The sequence below is a fragment of the Microcaecilia unicolor genome, chromosome 2 (assembly GCF_901765095.1).
Source record: "Microcaecilia unicolor chromosome 2, aMicUni1.1, whole genome shotgun sequence".
Lineage (NCBI taxonomy): Eukaryota > Metazoa > Chordata > Amphibia > Gymnophiona > Siphonopidae > Microcaecilia > Microcaecilia unicolor.
The window spans coordinates 264,380,071-264,399,764 of NC_044032.1; the positions used below are offsets into that span (position 1 = coordinate 264,380,071).

Here is a 19,694-nt window from a genome sequence, read left to right on the forward strand (position 1 = left end):
GAGAGAGGTGTGACCAGCAGAAGAAAGGAGGTGTTGATGCCCCTGTATAAGTCATTGGTGAGGCCCCACCTGGAGTATTGTGTTCAGTTTTGGAGGCCGTATCTTGCTAAGGATGTAAAAAGAATTGAAGCGGTGCAAAGAAAAGCTACAAAAATGGTATGGGATTTGCATTACAGACATATGAGGAGAGACTTACTAACCTGAACGTGTATACCCTGGAGGAAAGGAGAAACGGGTGATATGATACAGACGTTCAAATATTTAAAAGGTATTAATCCGCAAACAAACCTTTTCCGTAGATGAGAAGGCGGTAGAACTAGAGGACATGAAATGAGATTGAAGGGGGGGCAGACTCAAGAAAAATGTCAGGAAGTATTTTTTCACAGAGAGAGTAGTGGATGCTTGGAATGCCCTCCCGCGGGAGGTGGTGGAGATGAAAACGGTAACGGAATTAAAAAATGCGTGGGATAAACATAAAGGAATCCTGTTCAGAAGGAATGGATCCTCAGAAGCTTAGCTGAGGTTGGGTGGCAGAGCCAGTGGTTGGGAGGCGGGGCTAGTGCTGGGCAGACTTCTACGGTCTGTGCCCTGAAAATGGCAGATACAAATCAAGGTCAGGTATTCACAAAAAGTAGCACATATGAGTTTATCTTGTTGGGCAGACTGACTGGACCGTGCACCCTCTTCTCCCACTATATCCCCCTTTTCGTTCCTGCCGCCTTGCATTTAAATCTTTTATTTTACCTCAAGTCACAGTGGCGGCGGTGGCAGAGGCAGTGAAAGCAGCAGGCTCGCCTCCAGCCTTCTCTTCCCTCTCAGTGTCCTGCCTTCCTCTGATGTAATTTCCTGTTTCCGCGAGGGTGGGTCACTGAGAGGGAAGGGAAGGCTGGAGGTGAGCCTGCTGCTTTCACGTCCACCGCCGCTGCTTGACTTGAGGTAAAAAAAGATTTAAATGCAGGGCGGCAGAAAGGAAAGGAGGGCTGTCAGGAAGCTGAGGGCGGGCAGGTGAGGACCGAGAGCTGCCTGCAGCTGGGACTAGACCTGTGAGCCATCCGACGGTGGTAAGCATGGCTTGAGGTGCCCCTCTGCTCTGCCATGCTTACCGTGTTGCGCCAGCCCTGCAATGGCGAGGGTGGGAGGGAGCGCCATGGGGCCCATGGAGGCACAGGGCCCTGTGCGACCACTCCTGTTCCCCTGCCTAAGACCAGCCCTGTGCGCTTAAGAGTATAAATTTGAAAAGATCTGCATGCTTTACTTGGTAAGTCTAAGTGCTTTGAAAATAGGCCTCATTAAAAAATGGAGGGACATTTTAAAAAATCCAAGTCAGAATTGGGACATTCCGTCTTAGACAGGAAAAACGTATGTATGCTGAAAACGTACTGTAGCTAATTGTGCACCACTACAATAGCCTTCCCTGCAGGTGTCTCCTATATGTAGGTACCAGGGGCGTAGCCAGAGTTCGGCGGGAGGGGGGTCCAGAGCCCGAGGTGAGGGGGCACATTTTAGCCACCCCCTGGCGCTGCCAACCCCCCCCCCCCTGCCGCCGCCACCACCACCAACTTTGACGTCAGACTCACAGGAACAGAATGAAGCCTTGCGTCGGAAGAAGAGGACCTTGGCTGGTGAGGGTTGGGGTCCCCCGCCATCAAAGGTAGCCGACGGTGGTGGCAGGGGAGGGTTGGTGGCAGGAGGGGGTTCGAGAGGGTCTTCGGCAGGGGGGTCCAGGGCCAAATCTGTGGGGGCCCAGGCCCCCGTAGCCCCAAGTAGCTTTAGCCCTGGCCCCCTCTACTTTCGCCCCCCCCCCCCCGCTGACCTCTGCCACTTTTGACCCCCCTCCTGGCAGCAGCGGGGGGAGGGGGGTTGAAAGTGGCGGGGGAGGGTTGTTGGGGGGGGGGTCGAAAGTGGTGGTGGTGGGTCAGCGGCTGGGGGAGGCGGGCTAAAATGTGCCCCCCACCTCGGGCTATGGATCCCCCCTCCCGCCGAGGGGTGGCTACGGCCCTGGCACCAAAGTGTTGTCCAGAGTAGCCCCCACACTCTGGAATGCACTTAACACAAGACTATCTGTACTTCAGGAAGCAGGTGAAAGCTTGGCTCTTCAATCAGGCCTTTACTGGAAGAAGTAAGTAATGTGTTAGACACACACACACACACTCGTGCAACTTTCTAATCACCTTGCTGTCTAACTCTTCTTACTCTCTTGCCTGTTCCATCTTTACTTTACCCTTCACTGTCAATTGAAGTGTTCTATTGCGTGTTCTGTTGACACTGTAAGTAGTATACTAACAGGCTCATTTTCAAAAGAGATAGACGTCCAAAAAGCGACATAAGTCAGCATTTGGACATTTATCTCACAGAAACATCCAAATCAGTATTATCAAAACCTCTGTTTGGATGTCTTTCTCTGAAGTCCATCAGAAGGACGTCCAAATCTCAAGGGGGCATGCCACCCAGCTATCTAAATGCCAAATGATCGAAACACCAACTACAACAGCTGTCCTAATCCTTCCCACCTGGCAGAAGATCCTGGAGGCACATCCTCGTCACCAGAGAATATTGCATCCCCTGGTGAGCAGGTCTTGGCTACAGAATTACTTCTTACTTCACAGGGTGATGCTTACCTTTTAGGAGACCTCCTTCCTCCAAGGCAGCACAGGGGCTGCCAGAGTGAGGTGAGACTTCTGTACAATGTTGCTGTAGTTCTTCCCTATGTACCTCTCTGTCTTCCTCAGCTCCTCCAAGTCTGCTACTCTAGTCTCAAGAGAAATGGACTCGTTCTCTGAGAGCTAGGAGCTCTTTGCATCAGGTGTACACATATAACCTCTTGCCAGCTAGGAGATAATTATACATGTAACACTCAGTGTAAAAGACTGGATAGCAGCCCTCTTGCTGCTGGCTTCACTGCTATTTGCTTCTTAGTATTATTGAGTTTTTTAATAATGTAAAACTTGTTAAGGTACTAGGGATATTAGACTAATATAAAAGAGCCTTTAATTATGTAGTATATTGGGTGATTTATTTAGTGTTCGCTGTCTCAGAAAGTAATGAAATATAATTAAAACTCTGTAACGATGACTCCTCTCTTGTTATCCTAATTAGAATGACTGTAAATTAAGACTATAAATTAAGAGATGTGCTAGGGGTGGGCGAGAATGAAGACTTTAATAGGCCTTGCTGTGCCTTCTAGAGACTCTGTGAATGCTGTAGGCTGTGGCAGAAAGTTAAAGTTTTAAAACTATGGGGAAAAAGGTTTTACACTATGGAAACTAAGCTGTGCTGCAAACTAAAGATAAAAGTCTAGACTGGTTGTTACGTGTGTCTATCAGCTCTATATTGCTTTATTTTTTAAAGAGAAAAACGTCCAAAAAGTGTCATAAAGCAGCATTTGGATTAATTTCTTCTCAAAATGTCCAAATTGGTACTTTCAAAACCTATTTTCTCACAGATCAGCTCGTTCGTACCTAAATCTCCATTACCCAGTGTATAGTGGCTTCAAGTACAAGACCACCTACGCATCCACCTTCTTCTATATTAGCGCTTATTTGTGGAATGGTCTACCTAAATTGGTGAAACTTACTCCTGATCACCCGACCTTCAAAAAACGCCTCAAGACCTTTTTATTTGGAAAAGCTTACGCTCAAATCCCGCCTAGCGTCTCTAACTTCTGACCTGTCTCTGTCACGGCGTCATATTGATCACCACAACTGTCTCTTCCCTTCTTTGCTTTTACCCTTTCTCTCTTACACTTCTAAGAAATTGATTGTTTGCTGACTTGATGTATGTTTTTACAGATTGTTGTAAGCCACATTGAGCCTGCCCGTGGGTGGGAAATTGTGGGATATAAATGCTATAAATAAATAAATTTTGCAGCTGTTTATCTATCTTCCTGACTTCAGTCATATAACTAAGGAGAGGAAAAGACTTCAGACGCTTGATACCACTACTAGATATATTGTAGTGGGTATCGTGCTGCTCAGCGTTTACTATTGAAAATAGATTTTTCTTTATGTAAACATACTGGCGAGCATCCTCACGAGTCTAAAAAACCTCTCCAATATGTGCCTTTCTTATTAGTTATGACTGAAGTTATATGACTGAAGTCAGGAAGAAAGACTTGTAAGCAGTGAAATTTGAATTAGACTTCTGAAGTAAAGATCGAGAGATGTTTATCTATGCAATTCGTCCGTCCGCAGTGCTTCCAAATCACAAGGGAGCATGTTGAGGGTGGTTTGGGGGCGGGCTGAGGGTGTTCCTAACACTTGGACATTTTACAGCCATGATAGAACAAAACAAAACATCTAGGGCTATAACTTGAATGTTTTGGTCTAGATCTGTTTTTAGAACAAATAAGGCACAAAAAGGTGCCCTAAATGACCACTGGAGGGAATCAGAGATGACCCCCTTACTCCCCCAGTGGTCACTGGCCCCCTCCCATCCTCAATCCCTCCAAAAGATGTGAATAAAAACAGTACATCCCAGCCTCTATGACAGCTTCAGATGTTATAGCCAGGTCTATTAGAGCAGCAAGCAGGTCCCTGGAGTAGTGTAGTGGTAGGTGCAGTGCACTATAGAGAAGAGGACTCGGGCCCATATTTTATTCTACCTGTTACACTTGTGGTGAAAAGTGTGAGCCCTCCCACACTCACCAGAAACCTACTGTACCCACATATAGGTGACCCCTTCACTCATAAAGGCTATTGTAGCGGTGGGTTTTGGAGGGCCCAGCAGACAAGATAAGGGAGCAACAGTGAGATGTGTACATGGGAGCTTTTATATGAAGTCCACAACAGTGCCCCCTAGGATGCCCCATTGCTCTCCTAGGATGTCTGTGTGACCAGTCTACAAAGAATGCTGTCTCCTCCTACATTCCAATGGCTTGATTGTCTGAGTTTTTCACTTGGACGTTTTTTTGTTTTTGTTTTTTTTTTTCAAAAATGGACCAGAAAGATAAATGCACAGAGCACAAAAAAATGTTACTTGGCCATATTTGAAAAACAAAAAAAGACATTTTGCTTTTTAAAAAATGGCTATATTTCCTATTCGGATTTGGCGCAAAATGTCCAAAGTCCAACTTCGATGTCATATTGAAAATGCCCCTCCACATGTGCTGCAAAATAAGATAAAACTCTAAACTGGGGTTTCCTGTGACTATCTGCTCTACACTGATGCTGTGCTAAACTCTAGAATAGTCCCTTAACTACTAGTCTATGAAACTGTAATGGAGACTTTAAATGCTAAACAAACAAAACCCTGTTCCTTAAACTGCCTTTGCTAAGTAAGTAGAGTAACTTCAAGATTACCTATTTAACTCTTGTCTACCTTTCCCCAAGTTTAAAAGCAATTTCCTAGCAAATAATTTACCAATGAAGTTCTCTCCTGCTCTGAAAGTCTTCACAGACCCTTATCTGGATGATCCAGATAAGTTCTCCCTGCAAATCACATGGGAATGCTTAAGAACAGTACTTTGGGGCAGGGCCGTGGAGAGACTGAGCCGGGCCTGGGGCAAGGCTGCCCCCGGGGTCCCCCCAATCGCTACCACTGTCACCTCCCTCTCCTGCTCCCAGGCCGCCGGCACCACAGACCTCAGTCTTCAACTGCCCACCCCCAGCCTCGTCGACAGCCTCCCTCCGTCCGCCACTGGGCCTCCTGCATTCAAATTGGCAGCGCAGCGCCAGCGAGCAGTGCCTCACCTCCGTGTGAAAGCGGCAGATCGTCTCCCTTCGGGCCCTCCCTCACTGTGCCCCGCCCTCGTGGAAACAGGAAGTTACTTCAGATGAGGGCGGGACACAGTGAGGGAAGGCCCGAGGCGATCCGCCACTCTCAAACAGACGCGAGGCACTGCACTGCCAACTAGAGACTCTCCCTTTTCCAAATGCAGGGGGCCCAGTGGCAGACAGAAGGGGGCCACCGCCGAAGCCAAGGGCAGGTAGGTGGAGACCGGGGACTGCAGCGCCGGCGGCCTGAGAGCAGGAGGAGAGAGACCCCTGCGCCGGGCCCGGGGAATTTTAACCCCCTGCCCCCCCTCTCGGCAGCCCTGCTTTGGGGAGAACTTATTGGAATAGCAGGGGTGAAAAAGAAAGCAAGACTAGAGAAGAACAAGCTTAGGTTAGAAATAAAACTACTAGAGAGCATCAGATAACGAAAGGGGATGCGGGTGTAGGTTGTAGATGAAAACAAGAATGGGCAGAGTTGGGTGAATTACAGGATGCAGAGATCCATTTTATGATGGATAGAGTGAACAAAAGTATTTTGAATCGGACAATAGGGCCAGTAAGCTATTAGCTCAGAGATAAAAATTCCACAAACACATAATAATATAATAAGTATTAAAGGGGCAACAGAAAAAGTATACACAAGGGAGGAGGATATTTAACAACATTTTATTCAGTTTTATAAAGATTTATATACGCCGGCACATCGGGCGAGCGAAGATGACATCAAACAGTATCTCAGTACTATATCGTTTCCATCTTTGAATGCTGCGCTTTCGAGCGTATTAGATGTGAGTGTACAGAGGATGAGGTATTTCAGGCTATTAAATCTCTTAAGGTAGGTAAATCTCCAGGCTCAGATGGATTCACTGGACTGTTTTATAAAAAGTTTAGTCACTTATTGGTTCCACTCTTTTTCAGTCTGTTTAATTCCTTAGAGGAGGGAGAGCGATTCTATTATTACATGAGGTAGGCTGGGATTAGTATCCTTCCCAAACCTGGAAAGGACACCATTCAGTGTGGTGGCTGTTGCCCTATATCCCTGATGGCGAACCTATGACACGTGTGTCAGCACTGACACGCGTAGCCATTTTCGATGACACGCGGCGCCGCTGCAGTGTGGTCCGCCCTCCCTCCTCGCTCCCGGAAACTAACCTTAAAGCCTCCTTTCACGTCGCAGCAAGCAGCAGCAGGGCAGGCCACTCCTTCCTTCCGTGTCCCGCCCTCGCCTGACGTAATGTCCGCGAGGGCGGAGCACAGAAGGAAGGAGGAGAGGTCTGCTCTGCTGCTGCTTGCTGCAACGTGAAAGGAGGCTTTAAGGTTAGTTCTGGGCCCGGTAGCGGGTGGAGTGGGGGCCCAGCGACCTCGGGTGGGCAGCGATCTCGGGTAGGGGGGGGGGCCCGGGGGCGGTCCTAGTAGCAGTGATTTTTCTCGAAGTGACACACCACCCGAGTTATGCTCGGTTTTTTGGCGAATTTTGACACACCAAGCTCAAAAGGTTGCCCATCACTGCCCTATATCATTCTTGGGCATTGACTCTAAGATTCTGGTGGGCTGGCTGAGTGCCACTGCCAACCTTGATCCATCCAATCAGATAGGATTTACCTTGGGGAGGCAGGCTAGGGATGCCATTAGAAGGGTTTTGAATATTATTTGGGAGTGCAGAAAGAGCACCTACTGGCAGTCACAGTAGATGCAGAAATGGCCTTTGACTGGATGTACTGGCCCTTTAATGCTCCAGGTATTGGAGAAAGTGGGAGTAGGCCTGAGATTTATAGACTAGATAAAAACCCTTTATCATATGTTCAGGTGAATGGAAGATATTTACCTGTGTTTCAGCTGAGTAGCAGCAGCCAACAGAGTTGTCCTTTCTCACCACTGTTGTATGTGCTGATGGTAGAACCTCTAGCATAGATAATTAAGGACTGTTCACACCTCGAAGAGGGGGGGGTCCAGAGCCTAAAGTGAGGGGGCACATTTTAGCCTGCCTCCCTGCTGCTCCCCCCCACCACAACACCATATACCTTGGCTGGCGGGGTCCCCAACCCCTGTCAGCTGAAGTGTTTCGCCAGCGATGTTCTCCTTACATTGCCTGCCCTCCTTCCCCTCATGTTGCACATGCTCGATTTTAATGAATTTGAGCATGCGCAAAGTGTCGTGCATGCTCCTTTTCACTAAAACCAAACATGCACACGATGAGAGAGAAGCAGGGCAGGCAATGTAAGGAGAGCAATGCTGGAGAAACGCTCCAGCTGGCAGGGGTTGGGGACCCCTGACAGCCAAATCAGGGGCCCTGGATCCATTTTTTTTGGGGGGGGGGGGGCCAGGTCCTCATGCCCCCCCATAGCTACACCACTGGTCCACATATAGTGAAGTTGGAAGTTCGGGGCTGCCAACGTAAGATCTCCTTGTTTGCAGATGATATTCTTGTCACTGCTCAGGCCTCCAGGGAGGCATTAGGGGCATTATAACATATTATGGGTGTTTATGGCAAAATGTCAGGCTTTAAAGCAAACCTATCCAAAACAGAAATTCTTAATATCTTAGTTCCAGTGGGTGAAGTGCAACTTTTCAAGCAGGATTTCCCATTTCACTGCTGCCCATCACGATAGGTCCAGACCTGCACGGAACTGTCTGTGCATTACTCAGAATGCTCATTTTAATAATAATGAGCTCCTTGTAATGCATTTGCATAGGGTTTTTGGTAGCTACTAACGGCACACGTTACAGCCACAAAAAAACCCTTTGTGCATTGCTAGCTAAATAATGTTTGCTTTAGACTGGCTAGAATCAGTCTAAAGCAAACTTTAACAGTATGGTAAGCTTTGTACATCAGGCCCTGAGAACTAGAGTTGGGATAGAGGTTCTTACAGTTTCAATTCCCAGCTCTTACACTGATGACCTGGACTACAGGGAGGGAGATTTCTGAACTTCAGCAGCAGAATCAAGAGGATTGGAACCACTGAACAATATTAGAAACACATGGTGCTACAGAAATTATGGAAGACAATGTTGAGTCCTGCACAGTTCATTCTGAGTAAGGAGTATCTTGCCAGGCCTCAGCTCATGGGGCGGTGGGAGAGCTAGGGATCATGCCAAGGAGACTTCCGAAGGTTCTGTCGCATGTTAATCAACTCTTGGTTACGTCCTTTCTTCTTCTGTGCCTCATCCCGCTCTTTCTGCGAGAAAAGAAACAGTTGACTGAAGAACTCCCTTGCTAAGGCAGCTCAATCCTATTCCCCAGCACCCTCTGCTATTCCAATATTGTGATCTCTGCCACACACAGCTCTGCCAATGCACCTCACTCCTGCTCTGCAGCAGCCTCATACAGTTCAGTCAGTGCACCCTTATCCTGCCCTACGTTACCTTTTGCTGTTCAATTACTGAAAACCCCCACAGCTCTAACAATGCACCTCAGTCCTGCCTATCAGAGTCCCTGCTATTCTAGTACTGAACTCCTTCTACACTCACACTCTCTCTCTCACACACACACACACGCACGCATGCACGCACACAGCTGTAATTAATTTTAGTCCTGCCCTTCAGCGTTTTCTGCTATTGTTATAGTGAGATACCCCCTCAAACAGCTCCACCAATATATCTCACTTCTGCCCTTCAGCTTCTCCTGCAATGCCAGGATTGACACCTCCCCCACAATTCTGCCCATGGACGTCCATTCTTCTCTGCAGCACCCTCTTGCTATCGTAGTCCATAGAACTCTCTCTCCACCAGCATAGTACTGGTTCTTTCCCCTGCAACCCACCCCAATACCTCCTCTCTCCTCTGTTGCCATTTCTCAAGCTCCTGATGAAGAGACGTCTGGCTCTGGAGTGTTGCCTCCCCATTTTTCTCCTCGGTCCTGCGCTTCTCTAAAACAAGCAGTAGTTCTGGCTTTCTGTGAAGTGCCAAGCCTCTGCCAGGGAAGAGGAGGAAGAGAGGGATAAATGTGAGTCTTCTCACCCTGTATGTAGTGAATTAAATTAACACCACCACAGCTCTGAACAATATCATATGCGCTTCCCCCCTCCCCCCAGGGATGTACTCTGTATCACCCATCATGTGATCTCTACTAACTAATCAGATTACTCTGTCTAGTGTTGTGGAATCCAATTAGAAAATGTATTAAGAATCAACAGTAGGATCATGCTGGGCATATTAGTGCCATTTGTATATTGTGAGAGTGTAATCTGTACTTAACCTCCCTCTATTGCATTCTTCTCTCATCCAGTTCTGCAGTAAAGTCCTGATATAGCCATAAGTTGTCTCGATATTTTAGGGGGGCCTTCTTTATGTAGGATGAGTTCTTTATGTCTGAAGTTTAGGAATTTTACTAGCATAGGTCTCGGTCGTGCTCCTGGAGGAGTATGTTGGCATGGTACCCTATGTGCTCTTTCCACCACGAGGCTATCTGGTAGGGCCGGGGTTGGAAATAGTTCTTTCAGAAGTTGTTGCACAAAGTCTGGTCCGTTCTTGTTCCTCTGGGATTCCCAGGATTGTAAGGTTGTTGCACCTTGATCTATTTTCTGAGTCGTCAATTTTGTAAATTAGTTTTTGTATGATCAGGTCCTATGTTCCTATATTTTGTCAGAGGGAGCTGTAGGTCCATAGGTGCCCGGTATAAGAGGCTTAGACAGGCTAAGCCTCCCCTGCTGTGCTCTGAGAGGTTTAAATTGTTGATTTACCTCCATCCTCGCAGCAGGAGCTGCAGTGAAAGCCCTCTAGCAGTTGTAGAAATTGGTTTATGGTTTGTTTACCTTACTGTTGGGAGAGCAGGGGGAGGGGGGGTTGGCTGGGTTGCCAGGGAGATATTTAACTAGGATGACTTCCTGACCTGCACTGAGAACAGATAGCAGCAGAATCGGACAACCAGACAACAAAGGTAGAAAAGATCATATTATTTTCATTATAGTGTTTGGAATATGTCCACTTTGAGAATCAGGTGCTCAACATTAAAAGTTTATTTACTTATTTATGGCATTTTATCCCACATTAAACATGAATTCGGGTGTTTTGTGGCTCTACCTGAGAATTGTGATGTTATGATCCCTTGTTTCATATTGTTGACGGTCAGCATTTTCCGTATGGGTGGTATATTGGTGTATTAGGTTCTGCCCAGTGTAATATTTATGGTACAGTAAGGTTCAGAGTGTGTTTTTGCACAAAGTTGTGCAGTGTTTTGCAGTTGAGCGATTGTGGTTAGTATATGCTTTGAGCAACCACTTTATTCTTTGACATATGATACATATCTAATATCTAAATTTAATAAAAGGTATTAATTGTGACTTTTATTTTTATTTATTTATTTTTTCTGTGTTTTATCAGACAATTATGGATTTAAGCTCCACCCCTGGCCCCACCCTAACCCCGCCCCCTTTAGCCTCCCCAAACAGTTGGGCCACCGACCGCCTATGTGTAGGTCGTCTTCTGCCGAGATTACCTGTTCTGTTTGCTCTACCCGGTCCACTATTTCTTGCATCTCTGCTCTGGAGCTGAGGTCTGTTTGTATTTGGTTGAGATTTTCTCAGATGGTCGCATTTCCCTCTTTGATGGTGTTTAAGATCATTTCTGTATCCAGCAATGGCTATGTGTCGTTCGGTGTCCCCGGCGGGGTGTGTATACTTATGTTGTTGCTTTCTGTGGGAGTCGGCGTTGATGAGAAGTTTGGGCTTGAGTGTGCGCCTCCGCCATCTTGGGGGTGGTTTTATTCAATTTTGGCAGGGTGTGAACTGATCTGGATAATTTGCGGACATCCTGTCATGTCTGGGTCATCAGGATTGTTAATTCTGGGTTGTTATTAGCAGTATTTCATTCCTTCCATGGGAGCTTCGAGTCACACATGTCTGCTCCTATCTAGCCATCACTTGAAGTCCCTGTGTTAATTTTGACTGGGCTGAGGCTGGAGCAGCAGCTAGGGCTCCTTCCTACTGTGGCAAGCATGGCCGTCTCTATGCAAGGAAGCCCTAAAGTCTTACCTGTCTAATATAAGCACTAATATGGCAGTTGGAGACAGGAAAATTGGAGCCCAGGAAAGAAGACACAGATGCAGAGATGTGGCTTTTTAGGAATGAAGAGCAGGAGGCTGAGGAAGGCCTCAGCTGTCAGTTCTTTGACTTGAAGTAGTACTGATCACAGTAGTCAGCCCTAGAAGCACCAACGGGGGAGAGTCTGAAGTTTTTGAGACCTCAGAAGCTGGACAGTATCCAGTCTGGCTACTTGCTCCCTGGATGGGAGTCCTCATGCGATGCGGCTGGAAAGGCAATGACATATCCTTAGATTTCTGTTAAGGAAAAGCTCACAGATTCCAGTGAGCTGAGTCTCACCACTAAGTGAAGTGTAAAGGAAGCAGGGGCGTAGCCAGACAGCAGATTTTGGGTGGGCCTAGGCAAGAAGTGGGTGGACACCAAATGTTCTCTCTCTCCCACCCCCACATCAAAAAAATATCTCAGCTGGTGGGAAAATGCTTCTCTCCAGGCTCCTCCTTGGTAGTCTGCAGCAGGCATGCGCTGAAAACTGAGCATGCGAAGGTGCCAGTATTGTGGAGAGCAGCATTTTCATTACCATGTACTACTGTTAGATGGGCCTGAGCCCTAAGTGGGTGGGCCCTGGCCCACCCAGGCCCACCTGTGGCTACACCACTGAAAGGAAGGCCTTATCTTTCTGATGTTAAGCAGCTTCCTTTTTTCCCACCTTTGTCCAGGCAGGCTAACCTTACCTGCAGAACATCCCCAAACTGAGATCAGGTTTCAATTATCTCCACCTGGGTACTACCAATTCAGAGATCCTATGGGCTTACTTCCAGGAAGCAGTTCTACTGCTAGAAAAGCGCTGAGCTTGCCACAAGCTGTGACCTGGATCCTGAACAGACCTAAGCAGTCTAGCAAGTGCTTGGAGGCATTGCTGAGGACGATTCAGGAGCTGGATGGCCTAGGCCAAGGGGAAGCCAGACTTGGGTCCAATATTCATCAAAGTTATCTGCGCTGGGGGAGGCAGGTGCTCATGGAAGCTGTCTGTGTTAGGTTGGGGCCAGCCAGACCTCATCTGTGACATTTGTGCTGAGTGGAAGCCAGTGCTTATCAGTGCTTCTGTGTGGGCTGACATCCCCTATCGCTTTTTATATTTGCATTTATATAGTACAATCAAATAATAAACTTTGAAAAGAAATCCAGAATTTTACAGCAAAACCAAATTAAATTGAGTACAGCAGGAAAGAAATTACAAACTACAGTCCACTTGCAGAGAAAGAGAGAACCAAGGTTTAAAAAAAATCCATTGGAAGCTGGAATAGTCAAAAGAAATAAAGTAAAAAAGAAATAACAGAGAGACCTGTTGCTTACAATTCACAGGACCTAACATCTAGGATGCAGAGGGAGATACCATAGGGTCACCTTTACCTTTGAGAAAATATTGTAGTTGCGTGGGTTCATAAAAGATACTGTAGGAGTAGCCTAGTGGTCAGAGCACCAGTCTTGACATCTAGAAGTGGCCAGTTCAAATCCCACTGATGTGATCTTGGGCAAGTCACTTAACTCTCCATTGCCTCAGGTACAAAATTAGATTGTGAGCCCTCCTGGGACAGAGAAATATCCAGTGTACCTGAATATAACTAACCTTGAGCTACTATTGAAAAAGGTGTTGTAACAGGAGACAAGAGACAAATTGGTTCCAAAGACATGACAATCAGTGGCTTCAGAGGCGTTACTGATGATGCCTATACCAAGTAAGCAAAAAGAAATCATTACAATTGAGAATGTATAGCAATATTCCTATATGGACCACCAGTTTAAATGCTGGCCTAGAGTTTAGCAGTCTATCTAACAAAATGAGTTCAACCAAAATCTCCTTCCAGCATTGGTGCAATCTTAACAGAGTTGTTTTGGGATATAAAGGTTACAGTGTGAGCAAAATCCAAATAAAATAAATATCTATTACCCTGATAGCAACTGAAAAGATATAACTGATTGATGAAAAGCCAGGAACTACTTCTGCCTAAGTCGTGTCCATCTAGAGACATCTGGAAATATGAACACTCTATCTCCCATGAAAAAAAAACATTTTTATTTCTATAATAGTCTCCATCTTAAGTAGAGAAGTGTGGTAGCCGTGTTAGTCCACTCTTAAAGGTTATCAATAGAAATCAAACAAAATAAAACATGGAAAAGAAAATAAGATGATACTTTTTTAATTGGACATAATACATTTCTTGATTAGCTTCCGAAGGTTGACGAAGAAGGGCAACCTTCGAAAGCTAATCAAGAAATGTATTAAGTTATGTCCAATAAAAAAGGTATCATCTTATTTTCTTTTCCATGTTTTATTTTGTTTGATTTCTATTGATAAACCTATAATAGTCTCAAAATCGACTTTGTCTTGAAGGAAAACAAATGAGTCCAATAGAATAGATCTACCAATTTCAGATGACTCTAGAAGCCCAGAATCTAGGCCACTTGCTTTAACTACTCTTCCGTTTCAACCCCCGGAGGAGAAGGTGTGATTGGTCCACTAGAGCTCAACAAAACCTCATTGTCCAAGTTGGGTTCCTTCCGTAGCCCAGTAGCAGATTCGTCCTATCACTTTAATTTGTATTTATTTTATTACATTGAAATGACATTCCTTTCTTTTTAATTTTAATATGTAAACTACTCTGCTATGTGCCCAGGAAGGGCAGTATATTAAATTAAATAAACCATAAACCAAAATGGAAGCTGAAGCTCATCAGTGCTGTCTGTGCAGAATGGAAGCTAGTGCTTATCGGTGCTGTCTGTGGTGGGTGGAAGCTAGCATTCAACAATGCTTTGTGCACTGAGCAGAGGTCAGAGATCAATTGAGCTGGTGGTTGTAACAGGGAAACTTTGAAGATGACCAATGGAAGGGACACATGCTTGTGGAACAGGACAGTACTGGATAAGGACAGCGTTTGTCGGTGGTGCATGGACCATTCAGCTCTCAAAGATAAGCTATGATAGCATCAACTGCTCAGAACAGATTGATGAGGCTGTTGAATGCTTACGGCAGTGACTAGGGGAGCTCCCATACAACTTTCTCCATGGTCTGACGTTTATTACTGTGGATTGGGATGTCCATGGAAGGTAAGAAGCCAGGCTGACACTCCTTAATAGTCAGGATACATCAAAAAGGAGAGAGGGAGTCTCAGATCTTCATATCCTGAGGCTTTAGTTGTCAACAGTAGGCAGGCATGAGGAGATCATTCCACCAAAGAATATTGTCAGAGCCTGCTACTTGGGGGGGGGGGGGGGGTAGCTCAATACTTGGGATCAAAGCTTGCTAATGGGGCTTATATGCCTTGGAGAAGTTGTGCATTGTGCAATAATACAAAAGGCAGCAAGTGTCTAGAATAGATAAGTGGAAAAAAAATCAATAATGGAAGTAAAACATACAGTTGCTCAGCAGGTGGGAAACAAGTTCTTGATAATGAGAAAAACAGAAAAATCTGGAGAATTCTAATAGGAACTTAAATCTCTTAGGTTTTTTAATTTTCCAGTCTCCAGATTAATGACTCCTAAGGAATTTTTTCAGACATTTTTTGACAACAGTTTTAAAATCTCAAGAGCCAAATATACCCCCTGTTCAGAAGATATATTAAAGTACACTGAGGGCCGAGACTGAGACAGCAGTTGAAGTGGCCTAGATGATTCTGGGCTTCTAGAGTCATCTGAAATTGAAATTTCTGGTAGATCTACTCTACTGGTCTCATTTGTTTTCTTTCAGGAGAAAGAGTTGATTTTAAGACTTGATTATAGAACTAAAAATGTTTCCTTTATAGGAGTTAGTTTTCATATTTCCAGATGTCTCTAGTTGGACACAACTTAGGCAGAAGAAGTTCCAGGCATTTTCTAGCTTATTTTTGAAAGGGAAGGACGCCTATCTTCCGACACAAATTGGGAGATGGGCGTCCTTCTCCCGAGGTCGCCCAAATCGGCATAATCGAAAGCCGATTTTTTTTTGCGTCCTCAACTGCTTTCCATCGCGGAGACGACCAAAGTTCACGGGGGCGTGTTGGCAGTGTACTGAAGGTGGGACGGGGGCGTGGTTGAGATGGGCGTCCTCGGCCGATAATGGAAAAAAGAAGGGCGTCCCTCATGAGCATTTGGTTGACTTTATTCGGTCCCTTTTTTGTCAGGACCAAGCCTCCAAAAGGTGCCTGAACTGACCAGATGACCACCGGAGGGAATCGGGGATGACCTCCCCTTACTCCCCCAGTGGTCACCAACCCCCTCCCACCCTAAACAAAAAAATTAAAAAACATTTTTTCCAGCCTCTATGCCTGCCTCAAATGTCATACCCAGCTCCATCACAGCAGTATGCAGGTCCCTGGAGCAGCTTTTAGTGGGTGCAGTGCACTTCAGGCAGGTGGACCCAGGCCCACCCCCCACCACCTGTTACACTTGTGGTGATAAATGTGAGCCCTCCAAAATCCACCCAAAACCAACTGTACCCACATGTAGGTGCCCCCCTTCATCCCTAAGGGCTATGGTAGTGGTGTACAGTTGTGGGGAGTGGGGTTGGGGGTCTCAGCACCGAAGGTAAGGGAGCTATGCACCTGGGAGCAATTTGTGAAGTCCACTGCAGTGCCCCCTAGGGTGCCCAGTTGGTGTCCTGGCATGTGAGGAGGACCAGTGCACTACGAATGCTGGCTCCTCCCACGACCAAATGGCTTGGTCATTTCTGAGATGGGCATCCTCGGTTTCCATTATGGCCGAAAACCGGGGACGACCATCTCTAAGGTCGACCATCTCAACATTTAGGTCGACCATCTCTAAGGTCGACCTAAATGTTGAGATTTGGGCGTCCCCGACCTTATTATCGAAATGAAAGATGGACGTCCATCTTGTTTCGATAATACGGGTTTCTCCGCCCCTTCGCCAGAACGTCCTTAGAGATGGACACCCTTAGAGATGGTTGTCCCCGTTCGATTATGCCCCCATTTGTCAATCAGTTATAGCTTTGGGAGCTACTTTTCAGTTGTAGCTTTGGGAGCTACTTTTCAGTTGTGCTTTCCTTGCAAGAGCTTTATTTCCTATCAGGGTAACAGATACACCTTTTATGAACCTGCATAACTACAATATTTTCTTGAAGGTAAAGGTGTCCCTATGGCATATCCCTCTGCACCCTAGATATTAGGTCCTGTGAATTGTAAGCAACGGGTCTCTGTTATTTCTTCTGACTATTCCAGCTTCCAATGTATTTTTAAACCTTGGTTCTCTCACTTTACAAGTGGACTGTAGCTTGTAATTTGTTTTTGTTATTTTTTCTGCAGTACTCAATTTAATTTTGTTTTACTGCAAAATTTCTGGATTTATTTTCAAAGTTTATTCTTTGATTGTACTACTTAAATGCAAATGAAAAATAAATCTCTAGATTAGTCTGGCAGGGATGATTAAGAAGGTGAAATTTATTCTTACCTGATAACTTACCACTAGACCAGTTCAAAATCCCACCCTGGAAGGCCTAGGAAGTACCAGACACTAAGGGGCCAATATTCAAAGCCATTTAACTGAGCAGGAGAGGCTTCTGAATGTTGAAATCATCTGTGCAGGGCTATCTGCTGTTGTTCAGCACCTTTGTACCACCAACATCACGAGACTCCTGAGGCAGGCGTTTTCATGCTGAAACACAGCAGCTGTGTCGAGTCCATTGTGTTGTTTCAATAAAGATCATCCTTTAACCCACGTCTCTCTGGGTCTTTTGGAAGTGTCTATCTACCCTACTCCTTGGATTCTTTCTAGCTGACGCACGTAGGGACAGCGTGTGCCTCCACCTTGTGTGGTTGCATCAGGCTATTAACAGGAGCCTAATGGTTTAGCTCTGTTTCTCTTGCCAGCAGATGGAGACCAATCTATTTTTCTAGACTGGTCTGGTAGGATTCAAGGAACAACAATTATCAGGCGAGCATAATTTCACCATATTCATTGTGGATAGCCCAAAAACCCATTTGGCTGTGGGGTCCCCAAGGCAAGTTTAGGAAGCCCTAACCTAAATTTTGTATCTGAGGCAACAGTGAGTGACATGACTCTTATGTGGTCACAAGGAGCATTGGTGGGACTGGAGATGCAGGATTTGAACCCTGGCTTCCCTGGTTCTCAGCTGCTGCTCTTCCAATCCATCAAAATAGAGTTTCCACTTATTTTAAGTGCTGCATTGTGTCATGATTGTAATCTACTCTGATGCACAGCGAGGGGATGGCAAATCAGGTTAATACACTAAATCAAAGCCTGATGAATCCAAAAACGTTGATCCAGTCCTGGGTTTCTTCCACTGCATGTAGGGAGATCCGGTTATACTTTTGTTAGGAAACTCAGAACTAGGATTGGATCAGCCCATGCAGATGCCCAACCAAGACCAGTCAGCCTCACTAGTGGCCTGTGTGAGTGAGAGGTCCTTAGAGATCTGAAGATTGGGGTGGGATTGGGGGGTAGTCTCCCCTATGAGTGGCATGTGGCATTCCAATGCAGCCACACCAGTTGTATGTCCATAAACCCAGTCCTATTGGTAATCCTGCATCAGAGTTGTGAGGGGAGCTAATAGATAGGAATAGCAGTTGTCTTACAGCAGAGGGTTCTTACTTTCTGTGGATGAGGAGCAGTTCCTTGTGCAGCTCTTGGTGCGTCCTGGAAGCTTTCATGAGTGCAGATGATTTGTCAGGCCTAGACCATTTTGAAGATGGACCAGGAGAGGCATTGCCCAAGTTCTCATCTACAGCTGCAGAGACTTGAAAGAGAGGCAGGAGTGTGTTATGAGGCTGTAGCACAGGGGGAAGAGGGCATCCCCTTCTGCATTGTGCTCCATTTGTAACTCAGACTCACCTGCCCTTGGGTCCTGCATCACCTTCTCCACACCCTGGGTGGGTCTCAGAGAAGAGAGGACCTGTGCCTTAGCCCACAGCCAGAGCTCCAGAGAAATCCTAGCAGGGGAGGCCAGGAAAGAAAGAAGTAGAGATAGACACAGTCATTTTTAACTTCCCTTCTGTTCTCTTTACTTTCATTTGCCTATTGTTACTGCTCTTATGCATTTTTCTCCTTTTTAGCAGATCATGTATAGATTGTTAGGCTAGGCTAATAGTTTCTTGAAGCTAAAAGATAGAGGCAAGAGGAGACACGCTCATAAAGACACAAGTGGAGAAAGACAGACAGACACTTGCATATACAAACACATGCACACATGTATTCTCACCTGCTCCCTCCCAACACCAAGAGATAAAGATGACGAGGGTGATGGGGAAATAAATGGAAAAAGTACAATTAAAGGTGCAGAGCTGGCAGGTGACTCACTTCTATAAACTGTGGGACAAGTATAGAGAATGGAGATCTCTATTGGGGATTGACTTGGATGCCCCCCCCCCCCGGCTGGTGGTCCCCGTGATATAGACAGTGACTCTGATTCTTGGCACCAGGGGCGTAGCCAGACTCTGGCGGGAGGGGGGTCCAGAGCCCGAGGTGAGGGGGCACATTTTAGCCCCCCCTGGTGCCGCCGACCCCCCCCCCCGCCATCGCCGACCCTTCCCCCTCGCCGCCACCACCACCTTGACCCCCCCCTGCCGACGACCCTCTCGACCCCCATCCTGCCGCCAACCCTCCCCCGTCGTCGCCATTGCCCACTTTTGCTGGCGGGGGACCCCAACCCCCGGCAGCCGAGGTCCTCTTTTTCCTTCGTACTGTTTCTGAGTCTGATGTCCTGCACTTATGTGCAGGACATCAGACTCAGAAACAGAACGAAGGAAGAAGAGGCCCTCGGCTGCCGAAACAGAACGAAGGAAGAAGAGGACCTCGGCTGCCGGGGGTTGGGGTCCCCCGCCAGCAAAGGTAGGCGACAGTGACGGCGGGGGAGGGTTGTCGGCGGGAGGGGGGTCGAGAGGGTCGTCGGCAGGGAGGGTCCAGGGCCAAATCTATAGGGGCCCAGGCCCCGGTGGCCCCACATAGCTACGCCCCTGTTTGGCACCCACCTGAACAAGAACTGGAAATTAACATGCAG

At 46.6% G+C, this 19,694-nt stretch overlaps 1 protein-coding gene across 1 annotated transcript; it reads right to left on the reverse strand.

The window, feature by feature from the left end:
- Positions 1–8,766: 8,766 nt before the first annotated feature.
- LOC115462412 (actin-associated protein FAM107A-like) lies at positions 8,767–18,548 on the reverse strand. Its single transcript, XM_030192426.1, has 5 exons — positions 18,530–18,548; positions 18,290–18,434; positions 14,153–14,155; positions 9,480–9,621; positions 8,767–8,887 (listed from the first exon to the last, which is right to left on the reverse strand). The coding sequence occupies exons 1-5, from the start codon at positions 18,546–18,548 to the stop codon at positions 8,792–8,794; spliced, it is 405 nt and encodes a 134-aa protein (XP_030048286.1). The 3' UTR covers positions 8,767–8,791.
- Between the last annotated feature and the right edge of the window lie 1,146 nt (positions 18,549–19,694).

Coding starts and splice junctions, on each gene's coding strand:
- LOC115462412 (XM_030192426.1), bottom strand. Junction 8,888..9,479: donor GGCAACAGAGGAGAGAGGAG/GTATTGGGGTGG, acceptor CTTTTCTCGCAG/AAAGAGCGGGATGAGGCACA.